Here is a 20,094-nt window from a genome sequence, read left to right as displayed (position 1 = left end):
TTATTGCAGCTATATGGAATAAATTATTAAGTATCTAAGGGAATCTATTTGTTACTATTAATATATGTGATACGTGGAATTCTACTTTCGATTTAACTTTTGTACATGTATGTACTGGGAAACCTAACCGTACACATCGATATAAAACTCCTGGTACGTGACAAGTGAAATTTATTCTGCGTAGAATGGCAACGGAAGGTTAGCTGTATGTCTTTTGACTTTCTATTTATTGAAATAATAAAAAAAACTAACTTTTTTAAAAAGAAAAATATATATAAAAAATGATATGCTTGATAAATTATAAGTACTCGAATTATTTATTAGTAGATCTACTTAATAATCACTGTTGAAACAAAATTCAGCTAAGTAATAATTTCGCATTCATTCTAAATCATATAGAAATTACGGGGTGTTTTTTTTTGCCATATTTTTATCCATTTAAGATATTGATTACTTTTATTACTTTCGGTTTGAAAAAAAGAGAAAACTTTAGCGTTCCAAAACAAATTCGTATTATTTTGATCATATAGACTAATAGTAATTTTATTTACGTTTTCAGTTTAAGATTTTAGATTCTATCATTTAATATGACTTTGCTACTTTCGGTTTGAAACAAAACGAAACCACCCGTTCTGTATTTAAAAAAGTTTTATCTTTTTTAAACGCTTTTTTCTTCATTATTTCAGTTTTATACATAATGTAACTTTTGATACCGTATTATACTTTCACTTTTATATCAAATCAACTGATTTTCGGTTAATTATTTAAGGCATCCATTAGTTTTCAGTTAGGGCCAGCGCGTTTTCTCTGAGAACGAAAGCAAGAGGTATGACAGTATACGATGGTGACAGTACGACAGTATACGATGGCAAAGCACGACAGTACGATGGTGACAATACGACAGAACAATGGCGAAGCAAGACTATCACCTTCGTTATGTCGTGCTTCGCCATCGTGCTGTCACCATCGTAGTGTCGCACTTTGCCATCGTACTATCATGTTTCGCGCTTTTTTTTGTTGGCCCCAACGGAACACCGTAGGTGATAAGTTTGCATTAGTAATCATTTGCTAAATAAAATTGGTCAGGAATGGAGCAGCCGTTCAACCAATTAAATTTTTGATTTTTTTTTTTTCAATGAAAAACCATTTTATTTGATAAACAGTCAATTTAATAGACGAATTAGAGGTGAGCCGTTTATTAAGGTAAATTTGTCCAGATTCAACATCTATAAAGACACAAACATAGTCGAGATCAGCGGTGTTGGAATTGATTTAAAAGTAACACTGAATTATACTTAATTACAGTCGAGTTAGTTAGTTAGTTCGTAAGTTAGTTAGTTAATTCACGTGAAAAATATTCTGCATTTCAATATTTTCAGATTTTAGCATTGAAATATTAGAGTACCGTAGTATTGACTCCGAGACACAGGAAACAAGCGTGTCCCTAGCACATTTATCTACCATACCCTATCACACAGGTGGAACAACAGCTGCAGCTGAAACAACAACAACAACATCGTCCGCACAGTCAGGAGTCATAGCGGCCGTGTCTAAAGGAGCGTCCGCTCAACCGATCCCAAAACCAAGAAAGAAAAAACCAGAACTCGTTTACTCACAGGCTTACATCTCAAGAGGTATGTAGATTTGTATGAGCCGTGTCATTACAAAACCAACATAATGGGTTTGCGACCAGCATGGATCCAGACCAGCCTGCGCATCCGCGCAGTCTGATCAGGATCCATGCTGTTCGCTATCAGTTTCTCTACTTGTTATACGGTTTGTCAGCGAACAGCATGGTTCCTGATCAGACTGCGCGGATGCACACATCAGCAACCATATTATATTCATAATACACGAGCGTATTGGTATAGACTGACCTGGCTCCATACTTGTGACATAAGCTTTCATTATGACTGCTCGAACCAGAAGAAACACAGTTTACTCCCCTATAAAGTAATGTCAGATAATTTCTTATTAAATCGGCTCTTGCTTTTGGGGCAAATGTTTCGTGTCTTATATATAAAACGCTGTGTATAATTAAAAATTGATAAGAGGTGCGTGACACATTTGGGGTGTTGGGCCTTTCTACGCACCTGTACAATCAAATATCTATTTAATCGCAGTACATATTTATGGCAGTGCCACAATAAACCGTATCATAAGAGCTGAGAGATTAAAAAATGAACTCCGTTAACTTAGTCCTAAGAAAACCTAGTTACTAGATAGAATATCTAGATTATCATAGAATGTGCCCTTTGTGGGTTGTGCGGCCTCTTTAGCTGTAACTTTGATACATGTATATTTACTATCTTATGAAGTATCTGTAAATACGCCACGAAATGTTCATTCAAATACATTTACAAATCATATACCAATGTAGATAAATAAAAACATTGTATTTCCATTTTCGGTTTATATCCTTACATATCCCTTTGTTCGCCTCACGATAAGGTACAAGTCATTGACAAACTGGGAAACCAAAATTTTGAAACAGAAACTGAAATATTTATATGCAAAATAAAAATTTTCCGATCATGGCATTAGGTAATAATAATTTTAATTTCTTACAATTTAACATAGGTTATTCAAGCGTGTCAAATTATCACTTTAACATAAATACATGTTCTCGTCGCTTCTGAGATTTTTACATTTGAGCCGCGTCACGACAAAGCCAACATAATGGGTTTGCGACCAGCATAGATCCAGACCAGCCTGTGCATCCGCGCAGTCTGATCAGGATCCATGCTGTTCGCTATCAGTTTCTCTTGGTAAGCGAACAGCATGGATCCTGATCAGACTGCGCGGATGCGCAGGCTGGTCTGGATCCATGCTGGTCGCAAACCAATTATATTGGTTTTGTCGTGACGCGGCTCATTTATTTTATTTATAATTACAGATCTTGTGTAAATGCAACATCTCTGTAACTTATTTTTGGTTAAGAGAAAAAAGAATGTGTCCTTTTCTAACATTTTCAATTTAATCAAAACTGCAAAACTTGTACATAGTGATAATATTTATCACACCTATATTTGTGATACAAATTTAATGAAGTACAAAACAAATCAATTAGTTGTTTTCTTAAAATATCTGCTATCTTAAATGAAAAATTGTACACGAAAGATTGGAATTATAGAAACCGAAAGTATAAAATCATGTGTCTAAAGTGACCGATTTCTATGCTTTAAAGACAACTCACGACACAAACTTTGCTCATAATCAAAAATCATGCCTTATGATGATAAAATTATTTCAACGAATTGAAAATGACTTTAACTGTTGTTACTTTATAGTATCTAAATTTAACTTTGTTGAGACGTCAAGTGACTGTGACATTATTTGATCTGTGCCAAATATAGGTTAAATGTGTTTGCTATTTTATCTTGGAATACCGAGAAGCGTTTTATTTAGTATCAATGAAAATCCCCTTATAAAAAGCGGATGAAAACGAAAGTGTATTAACAGTTTAACTCACGAAACTAAAAGTAAGTGCAGGTTAAACTTCATAAAGTCCAAGTATGATGGACTTCATAATTATATAAGTTGAGATCATACTGTGTTTGTAGCAACTTAAGTATAGGTTAAAGGTTATAAGACTAAATAGGTCAGGCGCGGTGCACCTGCGTTTTGTAAATACGTACTAAAAAATTCAACCAGCTTAGTGTTTTAAATTATTTTTAAAAACAGTCGATTTACTACACAGTTAACCGATTTACCACAGTAAGTGTGTTACAATTCATTTGAAATACTGCAATCATATTGGACAAAAAATAATTTTAAACACTAAAATGTTGTTTTTTTCTTCAAAAACTAAATTTTAAAAGCGATATGTGTTTGTAAAAACCAAGCTCCGCTGTTTTTGTTGTTATTATGATAATTTTTTTAGGTTTTTGTCTTTTCTCATGAAATATTTATGATAAAATCACGCGCTACTTAATCGTCACCATGGCTCCCACCTGCTGATAATAGAGAGGGAATAAGAAAGTCGTTTTGGCCTTTTTCCGGAGAATTCAATTATCAAAAAATGAAGGTCCCCACACTTTATCTTGAGGTTACGGCTAAATTGAAACCTTTGTTTTTACAGAAGGCAGAATGAGTCAAATAGATGTAGATGGATTGAGAGAGACCCCATGGAGGAAGACTGTAAACTGGAACAACTCTTTTGAGGTAACAATAATTAATGAGCTTTTAACCCCGAAATGAATGGTATAACACAAAAGTATGTAACTTTATCGAGGGCTTGCTTGTTTTAGACTTTAGTCGAATCTTTCCGCTTTTATAGAGGGGTTGTAGCCTCTCGCGCGCATGAATTAGACTTGGCGGAATCTCAAAGAATTTCCCCTCCTATCGAAGGGTTGTAGCCTCTCGCATCCTTGGTTTAGATTTTTTACTGAAATCTCGGTTGTAGCCTCGCACGTGCTCGTTTAACATTTAAAATGGAATCCCAAGATGAATTGATGCATACTAAAAATATAACATATGATATCTATGCTATTTTTAGACTTTAGCGGAACTTAAAGATGACTGTGAGAATTACGAACCGTTGGGTGAACTTTTGACAGGCGAGGTCCATTTCCCCCAGGTCAATATTCTTCTGTTTGGTGGGGTTGGAGCCGGGAAATCCAGCGTTTTCAACACGATAAACTCATGTTTTCGTGGGAAAATCTTTAATGTGGCGAGAAGTGGTTGCGCTGAGCACAGTCTAACATCAAAGGTAAGTGTGTACAACAAAAAATATGGAGTGCTTTCGTTGGTTAGTCTGAATTAACCGGACAGTTGTTTGAGCTATAAAATATCAAATACCGGTTCATTATTTGAGAGATGTTTGAAGTAAAATGGAGAAGATTGGTGTTACAATAAATGTATTAAATTGTATCCTATTAATGTGACGATACATTGGAAAGGTCGTGCGCATTCAACTTTCCAATGTAGAAAACATTTTTTTTTGTAAATTGGATACCCCAGTATCAAATATAGGACATTTTGCGGTCATGTGAAAGCATTCAAAACCGATGATTGCCATAGAACGATTTTTATTGGAATATAACACATTGTATATGATGCCCCAAGACATTTTATTAATAATAACATCTTTAAAAGCGGTGACCATCTTTAAAGTGAAAGTTATATTATTTCGGATATGTTTTATATTTTAATAGTTCACCAAGTACCCAATAATGTCCGGAAGTAGTACATTGCCATTGCCATTGAAGTTTCGAATCTGTGACATCCGAGGTCTTGAAGTCGATCATCTGATGAACAAGGAAAATATGCGCTATATACTAGAGGGGAATATTGCTGACCGATATCCGGTAAGTACCGTAAACACCATTTATAACGATACCGCTTATAACGATATGCTGCTTATAACGACATACCTCTTACAACGATATTCCGCTTATAACAATATACCGCTTATAACGATACTGTTGGCGCGGTCCCGACTCTTTGCTTTTGTTAAAATCTAACAAACGCATTCAAGGCTTTTCTCTGCCAGTCGATTGCCACCACAATCCAATCCAATGAATTTATTTACATGCTCTCGGTGGCAGGCACATGATAACATTCATACTAAATATCCCTATACCGTTAGTTTGACATATCCCATGTCATGTTTGCGCCAAAACGAACCCATCGCTGTGCCTTGGCAGAGCAGTGACATGGGTAGATTTCACAATATATCTAGGATAAAACTCCGATTAGTTTTCATGCTATTACCAGTTCTAGGCGAAGTTTCATTTGACGGCTGTATTTCAATGAAGCATCCATCCTGACAAATATGAGCCACGCCACGACAAAACCAACATAATGCGTTTGCGACCAGCATGGATCCAGACCAGCCTGCGCAGTCTGATCAGGATCCATGCTGTTCGCTTACCAACTCTAAAACAAGTAGAGAAACTGATAGCGAACAGCATGGTGTTGGTTTTGTCGTGACGCGGCTCAAATGTATACCGATTCGTCTTTTTATTTTAGACAAAGCTTTATACCACCATTTTATGTGTTACATTTTTTGATAAACAATACATTCTTAGGAATATTAAGAATAGTGGATAAATAGTGGATAAATGCAAAAATAATACATTTCGAGACTTATTTCAGCTCGATCCTTGCGGAAACATCTCGTCTGATATGCCAGGATTCAAGAAAAATCCCGGTCTTGACGATAAGATCCACTGTGTTGCTATAGTCCAAGATGCTACCATTGTTGATGCCATGCAAGATTTGAGCCCAGAAGTCACCAAAAATATAAAGGACATGCAAACCGTAATGAATAGTTTAGGTAGGTCTGGTGTATTATAATATACCATTTTTTTCATCACCTTTTAAATATAAATTTTTCATAATGAGAATGGTATTTAGCTTACATTAAAGCAGATCGAAAATTCCAATGTTTGTTTATTTAGACGTTGGGATATCCTTAGTTTAGTTCTAACATGATATCTTCTACATCTTTAAATAAAGTATATTCTCAATAATTTAAAGATAAACGGAATCCCAAAAGAACACACATAATTGAAAATGTTGCAGTTTTCGGTTGGATTGAAATTTACAAATGAAGTCAAGAATAACAGAATAGGGCAGGATCAAGACATGTTTAAATCAAAAGTACGAAATACTTTATGGTTGTTATTAACAATGTATTTCAAGTGTTTAATTTTGTCTTGCCTTTCAGATATTCCTCAAGTTGTTATTTTAAGTAAGGTTGACAGTATTTGTGAAGCGACTAAAGACGACCCAGCTAATGCCTTCAGAAGTCAGAAAGTGGAAAAATGTGTAGCCAAGGTAAAATGTTAAATCTTTAATATCACAGTGTTTTTTTCTTCACAGTTTTAACAGTGGTTTCAAATGATTAGATAAGAAGGAAAACAGGTGTTTTTAAATAATGACATAATTATTTGATATCTACAAATTGTTTTTCCGTAGCAACTTTTTAAATGTTTGTCAGAGTTATAATATTTTGAAGAAGTTCTGTCCCTTTTTAACATATCTCTTAAAATCTCAAAAAACATTTATTCATAAAGACATACACATGAAGTTATATTTTATTGATTCAAGTTTGTATGAACAATTAAAACAATTAAAAGAGAAAAGAAAATGTGTTAAGTCAATTTTGGTAATATTAATTTTCAAGGTATCAGAGGTACTTGGGCTACCTAGAAATATGGTCTTCCCGATGAAAAACTACGAGGCTGAGTACCAACTGGATCCTAGCATTGACATCATGTCCCTTCTAACCCTCAAGGGCATCTTGAACAACTGTGACGCCCATCTGTTTTACCACTATGACGAGATTGTTGAGAGATATGCAGTTACACAGAGATAAAGTTAGTGACTGACCAGTCATTTGATGTGAATTACGTCATAGTTACATTACCATATATAACGCCATCAAGTGCAAAAACACTTGCAGATCACATTTTTTTTACCAAAATTAATGTGGTGATGAGATAACTCATACTTTTTTGTATAAGGTGGAATATATTTTGCACGAACTACTTTTTTGACATGTTTAATCATGTATTTTAATAACAGTTACAGAGATTAGAAAAAATAATTTTACGTTTACATGAGCAGCTTCATGCACCCAGTTTAAAATTCGGGCATGTAGATCTATATTCATCGTAAGTTTACAAACTGACTTCTATGAAGTTTGATTTCCTTCGCCATCTATGAAATTCCAAAATAACTTAAATCTAATTAGAGAAAAAAGTTTAAACTTTCTACCTTTTTCATTTTTTTAAATTTAGTTAAGATTAATGTATTTAGACAATTTAATTCATTCCAACTGAAGTTTGTTTAAACGGTTGTACTTATTCAGTTATTTTTGTTCCAAGTGTTAGATCTACGTCATTGAATGCTGATGTACATGGTTGTTATCAAAACTTAATTATCATATCGTGTTTTGTCAACTTGTTAAAACAAGCATTGAATTTGTAAAAAATGCACCAAATCATGAGGCAGGCCCCTCTCCTACACATCAAATAGCATCGTTTATTTCGGCGTACGCTATCATGGCTATGTTATGTTATCAGAGAAAAGTGTTAACCGATTGCGTTTTCTTTTGTCATTTGTTATTTACATATATCACAACTTCAGTAGCGAACGCTCGCAGATCTATCTGTGGGTTTCTTGATGTTTTGTTCGAGTTAAAACTAAAAATACAAGTATCAGCATTTGAAAAATGCTTCGAATTGCGGTTCAGCAATGAATATAGAACTGATATTTCAACCTAGTACATTTATTATATGTGGTTAACACATAAAGCCAACAAACATACATGATTAACTATACCATTCCGTTCTAGTCAAATATTTTGACGTGCTAAGCTAGATTCTCAGATATTTTTTGTTCTTGATCAGAATCTTGCAATAACAATTAAACGCGTAGTACAATTAGTTGAACTTCAACGCGCTACTCAATTAATGCATCGATGGCTACTTGGGTAATTAACAATAGTTACTTGCTACTTCTTAAAATTGATGTCTTCGTATGTTTTGATACATGCATTCTATAAATGGAATTTCCGTTCTATACTCGCAAATTTTTTGAACCACATTGTGAAATTCATATCATTAATTTCTCAGTATTTAACAGCTTATTAGACATTTCTAGGAAATTAAATAGAAATGTCATTATTGTAAATAAACATAAAACTTGTATTTTCCTCCATTATTTTTTATTTGCTGCATTGTTTCGTAAAATGTGTTGTACATGTATATTTATAGTCTACAAATGTTAATATGAAATGTACTACTTTTACTTATTATAATATTATTTTGTCATATCTTAAGTATGATTTTGTAAATATGACTTTTTTGTTTGTATAATTTTCGTTATTATAGTAATTTTTCAGTGTTTAATAACGAACTTTGTCAAAGTGTCCATGTTTTAAAGAATAGCATGCATGTACATATTTATAGTCATTGTATTGGAATAATTGCTCTTAATGAGATTAAAAAAAAATGTGTTTGTCATATTTTTGTAGAAATGTGTATTTAAAATGACATGATAGGTGGGTAAGGTAATACGCTAAATTTATTGTTCTACTGAATGTGGATAGAATCTCAACACAATGTTCCGTTTTATAACTTAATGTTCCTTTCTAAGTGGAATACCACAAATAATATATAACATATACACAGGTTATCCTGAAGTAAACAAATATATATAAATAAAAACAGTAACAATTATTTCTAGTGGAAAGCCACAATGTTATCACCTGGAAACCCAAAATCTGTCTTTACAAAATTTCTAAAAATTGCTTCGTTTTACACTGACCAATAGAATTTTAACATCTTTGTTTCTTTAATTACAAAATGACCGATCAGATTTCAATACAAAATAATTTTACATATAGCAACATGGAATTTCCAACAACAATCAGCATCTGGACATTTTATCAGTCATAAGGTTTATTTAAATCAATGTCAACTAATGTCAACTAATTTCTTATAAAACTAACGGCTCTTTTATAAAATATCTTTACAAATATTTCGTGTCTTGTATATGTTATATAGGGTGTAATTGAAAATCACTTAGAGGTGCGCAACACACAGGGGGTGTCGAGTCTAGCTACGCACCTGTACGACACAGTTGTAAATAATTGTGAGAGCTTTAAAAATAAAGAATAATTTAACTCGTTAGTCCTTACCAGACCTAGTTGATTATTTGTTTTTAATCAATAAGAATGCATAGGATGTGTTTTCCGTCCTCTTAGAGCTCTAATACATTTTATACATGTGTATTTATCTTACTAAGTAATCTGTTAATGGTCACAAAAGGTTTATTTAAATACCCGTACATGTATTAGTTCATCGTACTTTTATTTTCGGTTTATATCCTTCGTTCGCCTCATGATACGTTACAAAATAAGTCATTGCATAGATTCTACTGGGAAACCAAACCTTTGAAAAAGAAACTAAAATTTTTATTTGTAAAATTAAACATAAAATTCTTTTATTTTGTACACGTCAACTTCGTTTATTCGGCCGTGTCAAATCGTTTTTCTTTATGTCTGTATTGGATAATTGAACACTGAAAACGAAAGTAAGAGAAAGTATGTATCTAGAGATTTTTTTACATTTATTTATTATAAAACATCTTGTGTCTCTGCCAGATCTTTGTACATGTAACTCATTTTTTATTTTGAAAAATAGTATTTGTTTTTTCCCTCTCTTTCTTTCAACCTGTAATTATTGAATTAGATTCAGATCATTTAAATTAAACTGTATTGTGAGATTCATTAATTTTCGTATGGGTTTCGTATAAATTTCTTAATATTTTCTATACTACTTCGATACTTAAATCAATGAATACTGGTTGATGGCCCACAATGGCGTAGTGGACAGAATTGTGATTGCAAGTTCGAAACTCGGACAACCCTTATTATTGTAGTTTTCATAACCTGATCCGGGTGAGCATATAGTCGCCACTGTGTCCGTCTGTCCGTCCGTCTGATTTTCTTGTCCGGGACATGACTCTGAAACGAAAAGAGTTATCAACATGAAACTTTGTAGGTAGATAGATCTCATTGGGTAGATGTGCAGTGTCTAGGAACCGTAACTCTGCCTTTTTCCTAATTTTGGAGTAATTGCCCTTAGTTCATTTTTATACTCGGTACATAACACAGCTAAAACTGTTAGAGATATCAACATGAATTGTGTATGTAGATAGATCTCATTGGGTAGAAATGCAGTGCAAAATAACCGTAACTCTGCCTTGCATCATTTGGGAGTTATTGCCCTTTGTTCATTTTTACACTTTGAATTTTGTGCGGTACATAACTCTAAAACTATAAAAGATATCAACATGGAACTTTGTTGGTAGATGGATCTCATTGGGTAGAAGTGCAGTGCCATAACCTTAACCAGAACCATAACCATGTCTTCCCTAATTTTTGAGTTATTGCCCGTTGCTCATTTTTACACTTTGAACATTGTCCAGGACATAGATGATAGTCCTGAAAGTCTAATAGATATGAACAAGACACTTTGTAGGTAGGTATATTTCATTGGGTTGATGTGCAGTGCAAAAGAACTATAATTCTGTCTTGCCTTAATTTGGATTAATTGCCCTTTGTCCATACATTGTGCAGGGCATAACTCTGACACTATAAGAGATATGAAACTTTGTAGGTAGATATATCTCATTGGCTTGCTTCCGACCGATGTTGGCCCTTGTATATTCTTTAGCGGTCACAAGAAGAGGATGAAAACAAAAGTGCATTGAACTGTTTGACCCACGAAACTTAAAGTGAATAATATTTATTTTTACACGAAGGCAACTATTTTGAAACAGATTAAACATAATTTGGTCAAAGTATGATCGACTTCAGATTAAAGTTTTGATCCATAGTGTATTTATAGCAACTAAAAGTGTGTTTCCTCAAGAAGTAAATTTTTCAATTTTTCAAAGTGATGTGTATTTGTATAAAACAGAGTTACAGCTGGGAATATCAATTATACCTTTTTCTAATTAAAAATGCACAAATTCGCTAAATTATTAAAACCCTGGTCCCAACCTGCTGTTTGAAGCGAGGAAAAATTGTCTTTTCCGGGGAATTCGATAATCGAAAACTTAAAGGAACTCCACCGAGGTCAAAAAGCCTAAAAAGACTTTCTTTCTAAAAGAATTTCTTACAAAGATCAACCACGGCACTTAAACCAGAAACATATGCAAAAGATATTAAAGAAACATAATCTGAATAATTAAAAGTCATTTTTTTACAATTACAATAAACATTCTAGTAAAAATGGAGTAAACGAATTATCTGAAATTCTGCAAGCAAGCTATTGGTCTAGACCTACATCGAATGAAACATTAGTCTCGAAAAATTATTTCCAGACTAGTTTTGTCAAAAACTCTCAGTGGAGTCCCTTTAAAATTAGGTCCCCGGTAACAGCTACATAGGTTTTCTATTACAGATGGCAGAATGAGTGAAAACGAAAAAGATGTATTGAGAGAGACCCCGTGGAGGACGACTGTCAACTGGAACAACCCTTTTGAGGTAAAAATCAAAAAGTCTTTTACCGCATTATTAGATATTTTATTAATTTCAATATTTTGTATCATTCTAATACGTGAGTTTTACTATAAAATGCATTAACTTACTTTCACATTATGCTCAATGCATCTCGTCAAGAGCTATTTTAGACTAATAGGTTGTAGCCTCGTACGTGCTTGTTTTAGACTTCAGTGGAACCTCAATGTTTTACCGCTTCTATCGAGTGTTTGTATCCTCTCATGTGCTTTTTTGTAGACTTCAGTGGAATCTCAATATGTTAGTGATTGTAGCCTCACATGAGCTTTTTTAAGACCTCAGCGTATTCTCAGAGTGTTGACGCTTCTATCAAGGGGTAGTAGCCTCTCACGTTCTTGTTTTAGACCTCAGTGTTATATCAGAGTTATATCAGAGTGTTGACGTTTCTATCGAGGGGTTGTAACCTCTCGTGTGCTTGTTTAAGACTTCATTGTAATCTCAATATGTTAACGCTTTTATCGAGGGGTTGTAGCCTCTCACGTGATTGCTTTAGACTAAGTGTAATCTCCAAGTTTTAACACTTCTATTGAAGGGCTGTAGCCTCACACGTGCTTCTTTTAGACTAGCGGAATTTCAAAGTGTTGACCTTTCAATCGAGGGGTTGTAGCCTGTAGCGTGCTTTTTGTAGGTTAGTGAAATCTCAGGATGATGCCGCTTTTATCATAGCATTGTTGTCTCTCACATGCTTCTTTTAAACTTTAGTGGAATCTCAAAATGAATTGATGCATATTAAAATATAACATATGATATCTATGCAATTTATAGAGTTTAGAAGAACTTAAAGATGACTGCGAGAATTACGAACCGTTGGGTGAACTTTTGCCAGGCGATGTCCATTTCCCCAAGGTCAATATTCTTCTATTAGGCAGGGTTGGAAGCGGAAAATCCAGCGTTTTCAACACGATTAACTCATGTTTTCGTGGAAAAATCTTCAATGTGGCAAGGAGTGGAAGCACTAAACATAGTCTTACAACAAAGGTAAGCGATCACAACAAATGAATCGTACAGGTCACCCACCTTTCCAATAAACAAAACAACATATTGGATACCCCAGTATCAATAACAGTTTTTGTTTTGTTTTGGGGTTTACGTCACATCGACACAGTATAGGTCATATCGCGACGTTCAAACTTTACTGGTGGAGGAAGACCTCAGGTACCCCTCCGTGCATTATTTCAGGCACAAACGGGCACCTGAGTAGAACCACCGACGTTCCGTAAGCTAGCTGGATAGTTTCCTCAAATGAAATAATCAAAAGTCCCTGTCAGGATTCGAACCAACAGCGGTGAGGGGCAAGTGGTTTGAAGTCAACGACATTAACCACTCGGCCACGGACGCCCCATCAATAACAGTAATATACAATCTAACGACCACGCCACAAAGAAGATCACACTGCTATTAATGCCCTTTGTCAAAAAAGCAAACTATCTATTGAGAAATTGATAAGAATATCGCCAACGTATCTTACTTCTTTTTCTATAACTGGCTATAACCTTGTTATCAATAATTGGATTATCCTCTTATTTAGACACAACCTTTTTTAGGTCAAGTCATTCGTGTATATCAAACTCAAGACGAAAATAAAATAATTAAGATCTTAAGAAGTTTATCAACTTATTATAATACATACATGGGTACATACTTGAAATTTTTAATTACATTGGAATGGATAAGTTGTTTAGGAACTTTATTCACTATTAAGTTAATTCCACTGTTAAGACCACTTGAGAGACCAATCATTGGTCTCAATAGAGAGCGTTTACTGTACGGGATGTTTTTTGAGCGATCATGTTTTATAATTCAAAAGCAGTGGTTTACATAGAAATTATATTATTACTTTAAATATGGCACATTATATTCCCATATTTTTGTTTATGTTTTATTTATGATAGTTCACAAAGTATCCAATACTGTCCGGAAGAAGTACATTGCGACTGCCAATGAAGTTTCGAATCTGTGACATGCGAGGTCTTGAAGACGATCATCTGATGAGCAAGGAAAATATGCGTTTTATATTAGAGGGGAATATTCCTGACCGATATCCGGTAAGTACACGTAGTAACCGCTGCTATTGTTATAATCAAATATACCGTGTAATACGCTTTTCCAGACAATTGATAGACCCCTAATATGACCTTCCATTTGAATAACAATAGATTTAGCCACAACATTGACATTGTGCTCTTTTCTTCACAAATATGTTGGGGTGAAATTCTCATTGTCTCCACTAGTCTGATAATTAAAATAAGGTTAGGATCTTTGCATTGTTACCACAACCCTATCTTGGAAATAGCCGGTAATGAACTACTGTGACTTCGATAAAGGCCGTGGCAGGCAGATAATTACATTCACTACAATGTCCTTATGCCGCTACCTGGACATATCCCATGTCATGTTGACTAACAATAAACCCATCCAGGAGACTTTATATATAGAAATATATTTATTTCATAATTGATTATTTTTCCCTGTACTGTGTCCAGTAATTAATTAGCCGAGGTTAGTTTAATCATAATGATATTTAAGTTTACATACATGAAATGAGCCGCGTCAAGACAAAACCAACATAATGGGTTTGCGACCAGCATGGATCCAGATCAGGATCTATGCTGTTCGCTTACAAACCCTATAGCAAGATAGAGAAACTGACAGCGAACAGCATGGATCCTGATCAGACTGCGCGGATGCGCAGGCTGGTCTTGATCCATGCTGGTCGCAAACCCATTATGTTGGGTGACTGACATTCTTCGATCCTAAAAGCTCACCCTGAGCCAGCTCAAGTGAGCTAAAAGGCCTAAGGAGGCCACTTTATCAAAAAATAGATAAGCTGATATCAAATTCAATTTTACATCTAAATCCAAATTTTATAACTGTACATCTAAGGACAAGAAAGTAAATCCCTTTTTCAAAATCTAGGTCAGCTGATATCAAATTTTAAATGTGAACATGGTCCAAACCTCATAGCTGTACATCAATCGACAAAACTAGGTCACTTCATCAAAATCTAGGTCAGCTGTTATCAAAGTTTAATTTACATCTTAATCCGTCTAAAATAGCATACCTGTTCATCAAATGACAAGAAAGTAGGTCACATCATCAAATTCTTGATCAGCTGATATCTAAGTTCGGCCTTAGTGTTACATATAAAGGGAAGTAACCGCTTCAAAAAGCGGACTACTTTCGGCATTTGCAATTAACAGCATTAGAGTCTGCTAGATATGTTTCATAACTTGAACAAGATATTACAATACAGAACAATTTTCACCTTTTAATGATAACGTTTATTTACATGTATCTTATATTTCACAAATGCTGGAAAGCATTGGTGGCACTATATAAAAACAAATTGTTTTATAATCTCACAACCTTCACCTTTCTGACATTCTGAGACCAAAACAAATTCAGCGCCTTCTGTGCTTTGATTTAACTATGGCGGAGAATTGTAAATTGTTGTGGTTGGTTATCGATTTGTAAATAATTATAGAAGATATTGATGAAGTAAGTGAATACAAGGACGGGCAATAATGGAGACAGTAAGACGAATTTCTGTCGTTCTACTACTATACAGACTACTTCATTCAGGTGTTCAAATTACACTTAAAGCACCATGATACAAACATACTGTGAATACATTGAGTGTTTTCTACTCAGTTGATGCTGAGGCATACCTAGACAAATGAGCCGCGTCACGACAAAACCAAAATAGTGCGTTTGCGACCAGCATGGATCCAAACCAGCCTGTGCATCCGCGCAGACTGATCAGGATCCATGCTGTTCGCTAACCAACCATATTACAAGTAGAGAAACTGATAGCGAACAGCATGGATCCTGATCAGTCTGCGCGGATGCGCAGGCTGGTCTGGATCCACGCTGGTCGCAAACCCATTATGTTGGTTTTGTCCTGACGCGGCTCGTATAGTTTAAGTATTTCGTTCTTTGTACCCTATGGCACTTTCGTTTTAGACAAAGGTTTATACCACCATTATTTCTACTTGTAATCATTTTATTAAAAATCTCCCTTTTAATATAAAATACACTTTTTAGGAAATTTAGCACCGTGAATTGAATTAAAGAATAATACATTTGGACTAATTTCAGCTCGATCCTTGCGGACACATTTCGTCTGATATGCCTGGATTCAAGAAAAATCCTGGCCTTGACGATAAGATCCACTGTGTTGCTATAGTCCAAGATGCAACTATTGTTGATGCCATGGCAGATTTGAACCCAGAGGTCACCAAAAATAAAAAGGAAATGCAAACCGTTATGAATAGTTTAGGTAACAGGGGGTCGGACATATAAAGGTCCGTTATTTTTTTAGCGATGTTGAATGGTACGATACGAGATAATGGCGGAGAAAAGTGTTAAAAAGTGTAGGTAAAAGTCGTTTTGTTTTAAAAATTTGTTGTATGTAACTGGAACAGCTTTTGATTAATCATAGCACCAACCCGTTTACTTTGTAGCACGAAGAATTTTAAGTTTCTTTTTCGCATATTTGTACAATATTTCCGTATTTCTTCTTACTGTACGAGTACACACGCTTATTCCTTTGATGAACGGTTGTACGCATGAATTTTGGTTCCTGAGGATAAAATTTTTTGACCGACTGATATCTGTTCCCTGCGCATTGGCAATAAGTAACTAGTATTGTGAAAATCAGTTTACACATTTAATGAACAATTAACTATATCATTATTAATTGCATATGGTCTTAGCATTGGAAATTATACAAGGAAGGACAGTTCTGATTTAGGCAAGAAGTTTTCGCTGCGCTGATTAATAAAATATGACAATATAATTACCTCTTTTGAAGACTATCGACATGTGTTTTCTTTTCAACGTATTTGTGAAAAAAGCTTTGTTCTTGACGAAGCTTCATACTGAAGATTGTGAAATGTGTGTGACATGCTTTATTTTACGACAGACACATGACAGTACACATTTCCCTTCTATATGTGTGCCCTCATTATGGAAAATCATGCCAAAGTATAGACTTGAGCCCGTATGTATGTGGAAAATGTTGTATGATATAATACGTTGCAATGGACATTTACCAGAATATTCGACCAGGCAGCCAGACTTTGAGAGAGAAAAACATATATTAAGATTGTATAATGATTTTATGTGACAGTTTTAAAGAAACAATAAACACTATCTACAGGCTTTACATTTATATCACTATTCAACAATTGTAAATAGTTAGTGAAATTAACTATTATATAGTATTCAAATTACAATGTATACGAAAAACAACTGGATTTGTAGAATCACGAATTTGTACATTTGAACTGCAAACTATCTAAATGGATATACACATTAGTGTTCCCTTGTGCATTGTTTAAGATATTTGTTTCAAAATAAAGTATCAAGTTTTTACTTTTGATGAACTAAGTAGCACGCCCTTTGTTTATCCTAAAACTAACAAAAGCAATATCTGTTTTTCTCCAACCTTGTAACGGATTCTAACAAATATTGCACTCCCGTTGACAATTCCTTTCTCCAAAATAGCACAAAACTACTTTTTACTTTTCCTTTTCCCGGTGCTCTGACATCAAGTTAATTGATTCTGAAAAAACAAAACATTTTAGTAACAAAGGGAATTCAGCTTTGATATATTTTTACTTATTCTTACAAAATGCAACAGTAAAAACACCAACAAATTATAAACAAGCTCATAAGTCGATATTAGATAATTTAAGGTATATAATTTTTAATTAAATTATAAGCACTGTCAAAATTATCTAACCTTTTGTACATGTAGCGTACAGTTATCATATCGTACCAAAACCCACCGTACACATAAATATTTGGACAATACACGTCAATATATATCTATGCACAAGCATATTGTGATCAGTATCTACATAAGTTGTAAGTAGTAATAGCAACTATCATTCACGATAAGGGCTTTGATCTATGATTTTTTTTTCTGACACAAAGTCAGTAACTATCTGTTCACCTTCAATAATTTTTTCACCATTGAACCTAAACTTTATCATTTTAGAAATAAATGACTTTAAGATTTCTATAAAATTTACTCGCTCTGTGTTTTCATTCTCAAAAAATCCGCCATTACTCTGCATCGTACCATTTCACCTCGCTTAAAAAAAGTATCGAACCTAGATACGTTCGACCATCTGAGGTGAGTCTAATCTAATAAGAGGTATATTTTGAATAAAACCGTTAAACTGCAATTTAAGAAGATAGTTAAAAACAAAAGGATAATGTAGACTCAAGACGTTTTTAAATCACATTTTCACATTTAAATACCTCGGATAACTTTTTTAAAGGATAGACTATTGTTAAAGTTAATAATCTTTTTCAAGTTGTTCAATATTGTCTTAACCTTCAGATATCCCGCAAGTTGTTATTTTAACTAAAATTGACAGTATTTCTGATGTGACTGAAGACGACCCGGCAAATGCCTTCAGGAGTCAGAAAGTGGAAAGATGTGTTGGCAAGGTAACAACTTAGATCTTTAATATCACATCGGTTTTTATTTGCAGTTTTTGACAGAGGTTTGATTTGTGCATTGTTGAATGATTGAATAGGAAGATTAAAAGGTGATTTTAAATAATAACATAAGAATAATTTGATGTCTTTGGAGTTCCAGCATTGTTCCTAATGTTTGTCAGAGATATAACATTTAAAGCAATACTTCATGTACTTTTTGAACACATTCCTTTCGAATTATGAAGGAAAATAGTCCTGTTTTACGGGGCTATCTTATTCGTGTTGATTTGAGGATTTAAAAAAAAATAAATACACTAAGAAAAAAGTAGTACATCTATTTTGGTTACACTTTCCAGGTATCAGAGATACTTGGGATAAATAGAAATATGGTTTTTCCGATGATGAACTACGAGGCCGAGGACCAACTGAATCCTAGCATTGACATCATGTCCCTTCTCACCCTTAAGGGCTTATTGAACACTTGTGACGCCCACCTGTTTCATCACTATGACGAAATTGTTGAGAGGTACACCGTTACCCAGAGTTAAAGCCAGTGTCTGATCACTCATTAGATGTGAATTACTAGTACGTCTTGTATAACGTCATATAGTGCAAACAAACAAAAACCTGTTTTTCATCCATGGTTTGTCAAATGAAGGAATGAGATAGCTGTAGACCCGCACTACCTTTTGTATAAAGTGGGAAATATTTAACTACTTTTTGTAGCATGTGCTTTTGTTTGTATTTTGTTTAGTTTTTTTCCATGTTTATTTACTTTATACAGTTACAGGAATTGTTTTAATTATTATATGCTTAGATGAGAAGTCTGAAAGGTATACTCATTACGTTAAGCTGACAAGGCTGTTAATAAAATGAGCCGTGTCACGACAAAACCAAAATAGTGGGTTTGCGACCAGCATGGATCCAGACCAGCCTGCGCATCCTGGCAGTTTGATCAGGATCCATGCTGTTCGCTTACAAACCCTATAACAAGTAGAGAAACTGATAGCGAACAGCATAGATCCTGATCAGACTGCGCGCATGCGCAGGCTGGTCTGGATCAATGCTGGTCGCAAACCCATTATGTTAGTTTTGTCGTGACGCGGCTCATTTAATATAATTTCGCTTCAAAGGGAAATATAAGCTACCTTTATGTACTTTTCAATTAGAACTATTACTACTAGGATAAAAATGGATACTTTAACTTGGGCATGTAAATTTATTTTATTATAAGTAAACTTACTTTTATGAAGTTTGATTTTCTTCACCATTTATGAAATCCTTTGATTTTTTAAAAATAAATAGAGATAAAAAGTTTACTTCCTACATTTTATATTTCTAAATTATGTAAAATTAAGGCATTTAATGCTGTAATAGACAAGTACTCGTATATGCAAGTATACGGATGCGCAGGCTGGTCTGGATCCATGCTGGTCGCAAACGCACTATGTTGGTTTTGTCGTGACGCGGCTCATATATTTTAAAAAGCTGACACCCTTATTTGTTACTGATAAGTTTGATACGTTTATTATTAAAACTGTCTTAAACAAATAAATTTTTATATTATGTTGTTTTTATAATAAAATGACTTGAAACTTGAA

At 34.2% G+C, this 20,094-nt stretch overlaps 2 protein-coding genes across 8 annotated transcripts; both read left to right on the top strand.

Annotated features, from left to right (window-relative positions):
- Positions 1 to 58: 58 nt before the first annotated feature.
- Positions 59 to 8,365, top strand: LOC132735717 (interferon-induced protein 44-like). 2 transcript variants are annotated; one of them, XM_060722705.1, is made up of 8 exons: positions 59 to 198; positions 1,380 to 1,634; positions 4,082 to 4,164; positions 4,499 to 4,711; positions 5,157 to 5,309; positions 6,100 to 6,280; positions 6,674 to 6,783; positions 7,133 to 8,365. In XM_060722705.1, the coding sequence occupies exons 1-8, from the start codon at positions 186 to 188 to the stop codon at positions 7,322 to 7,324; spliced, it is 1,200 nt and encodes a 399-aa protein (XP_060578688.1). In that variant the 5' UTR covers positions 59 to 185; the 3' UTR covers positions 7,325 to 8,365. The 2 variants fall into 2 exon arrangements, with proteins under 2 accessions (XP_060578688.1, XP_060578689.1); XM_060722706.1 differs by lacking the exons at positions 59 to 198; positions 1,380 to 1,634 and adding an exon at positions 2,470 to 2,544.
- A 1,022-nt stretch (positions 8,366 to 9,387) lies between these two features.
- Positions 9,388 to 20,094, top strand: LOC132735718 (interferon-induced protein 44-like). 6 transcript variants are annotated; one of them, XM_060722708.1, is made up of 8 exons: positions 9,487 to 10,057; positions 11,845 to 12,007; positions 12,260 to 12,280; positions 12,806 to 13,018; positions 13,933 to 14,085; positions 16,139 to 16,319; positions 18,393 to 18,502; positions 18,850 to 20,094. In XM_060722708.1, exons 2-8 carry the CDS (start codon positions 11,933 to 11,935, stop codon positions 19,039 to 19,041), a joined length of 945 nt encoding a protein of 314 aa, XP_060578691.1. In that variant the 5' UTR covers positions 9,487 to 10,057; positions 11,845 to 11,932; the 3' UTR covers positions 19,042 to 20,094. The 6 variants fall into 6 exon arrangements, with proteins under 6 accessions (XP_060578695.1, XP_060578691.1, XP_060578692.1 ...); XM_060722709.1 differs by having other exon boundaries at positions 9,487 to 10,061; positions 11,925 to 12,007; XM_060722707.1 differs by having other exon boundaries at positions 9,489 to 10,057; positions 11,925 to 12,007.

Source organism: Ruditapes philippinarum, unplaced genomic scaffold, assembly GCF_026571515.1.
Source record: "Ruditapes philippinarum isolate M1 unplaced genomic scaffold, ASM2657151v2 ctg2228_1_1_1_1, whole genome shotgun sequence".
In the NCBI taxonomy this organism is placed as follows: domain Eukaryota; kingdom Metazoa; phylum Mollusca; class Bivalvia; order Venerida; family Veneridae; genus Ruditapes; species Ruditapes philippinarum.
Note: the sequence above shows the minus strand (reverse complement) of the source record. Positions and strands in the feature narration are given on the sequence as shown.

Excerpts from the sequence above, each read along its gene's own strand:
- LOC132735718 (XM_060722708.1), top strand. The coding sequence starts at position 11,933 with ATGAGTGAAAACGAAAAAGATGTATTGAGAGAGACCCCGTGGAGGACG. Across the intron at positions 12,008-12,259 it reads ACTGGAACAACCCTTTTGAG|ACTTCAGTGGAATCTCAATA; the intron begins GTAAAAATCAAA and ends GCTTTTTTGTAG. Across the intron at positions 13,019-13,932 it reads AACATAGTCTTACAACAAAG|TTCACAAAGTATCCAATACT; the intron begins GTAAGCGATCAC and ends TATTTATGATAG.
- LOC132735717 (XM_060722705.1), top strand. Across the intron at positions 4,165-4,498 it reads ACTGGAACAACTCTTTTGAG|ACTTTAGCGGAACTTAAAGA; the intron begins GTAACAATAATT and ends TGCTATTTTTAG. Across the intron at positions 4,712-5,156 it reads AGCACAGTCTAACATCAAAG|TTCACCAAGTACCCAATAAT; the intron begins GTAAGTGTGTAC and ends ATATTTTAATAG.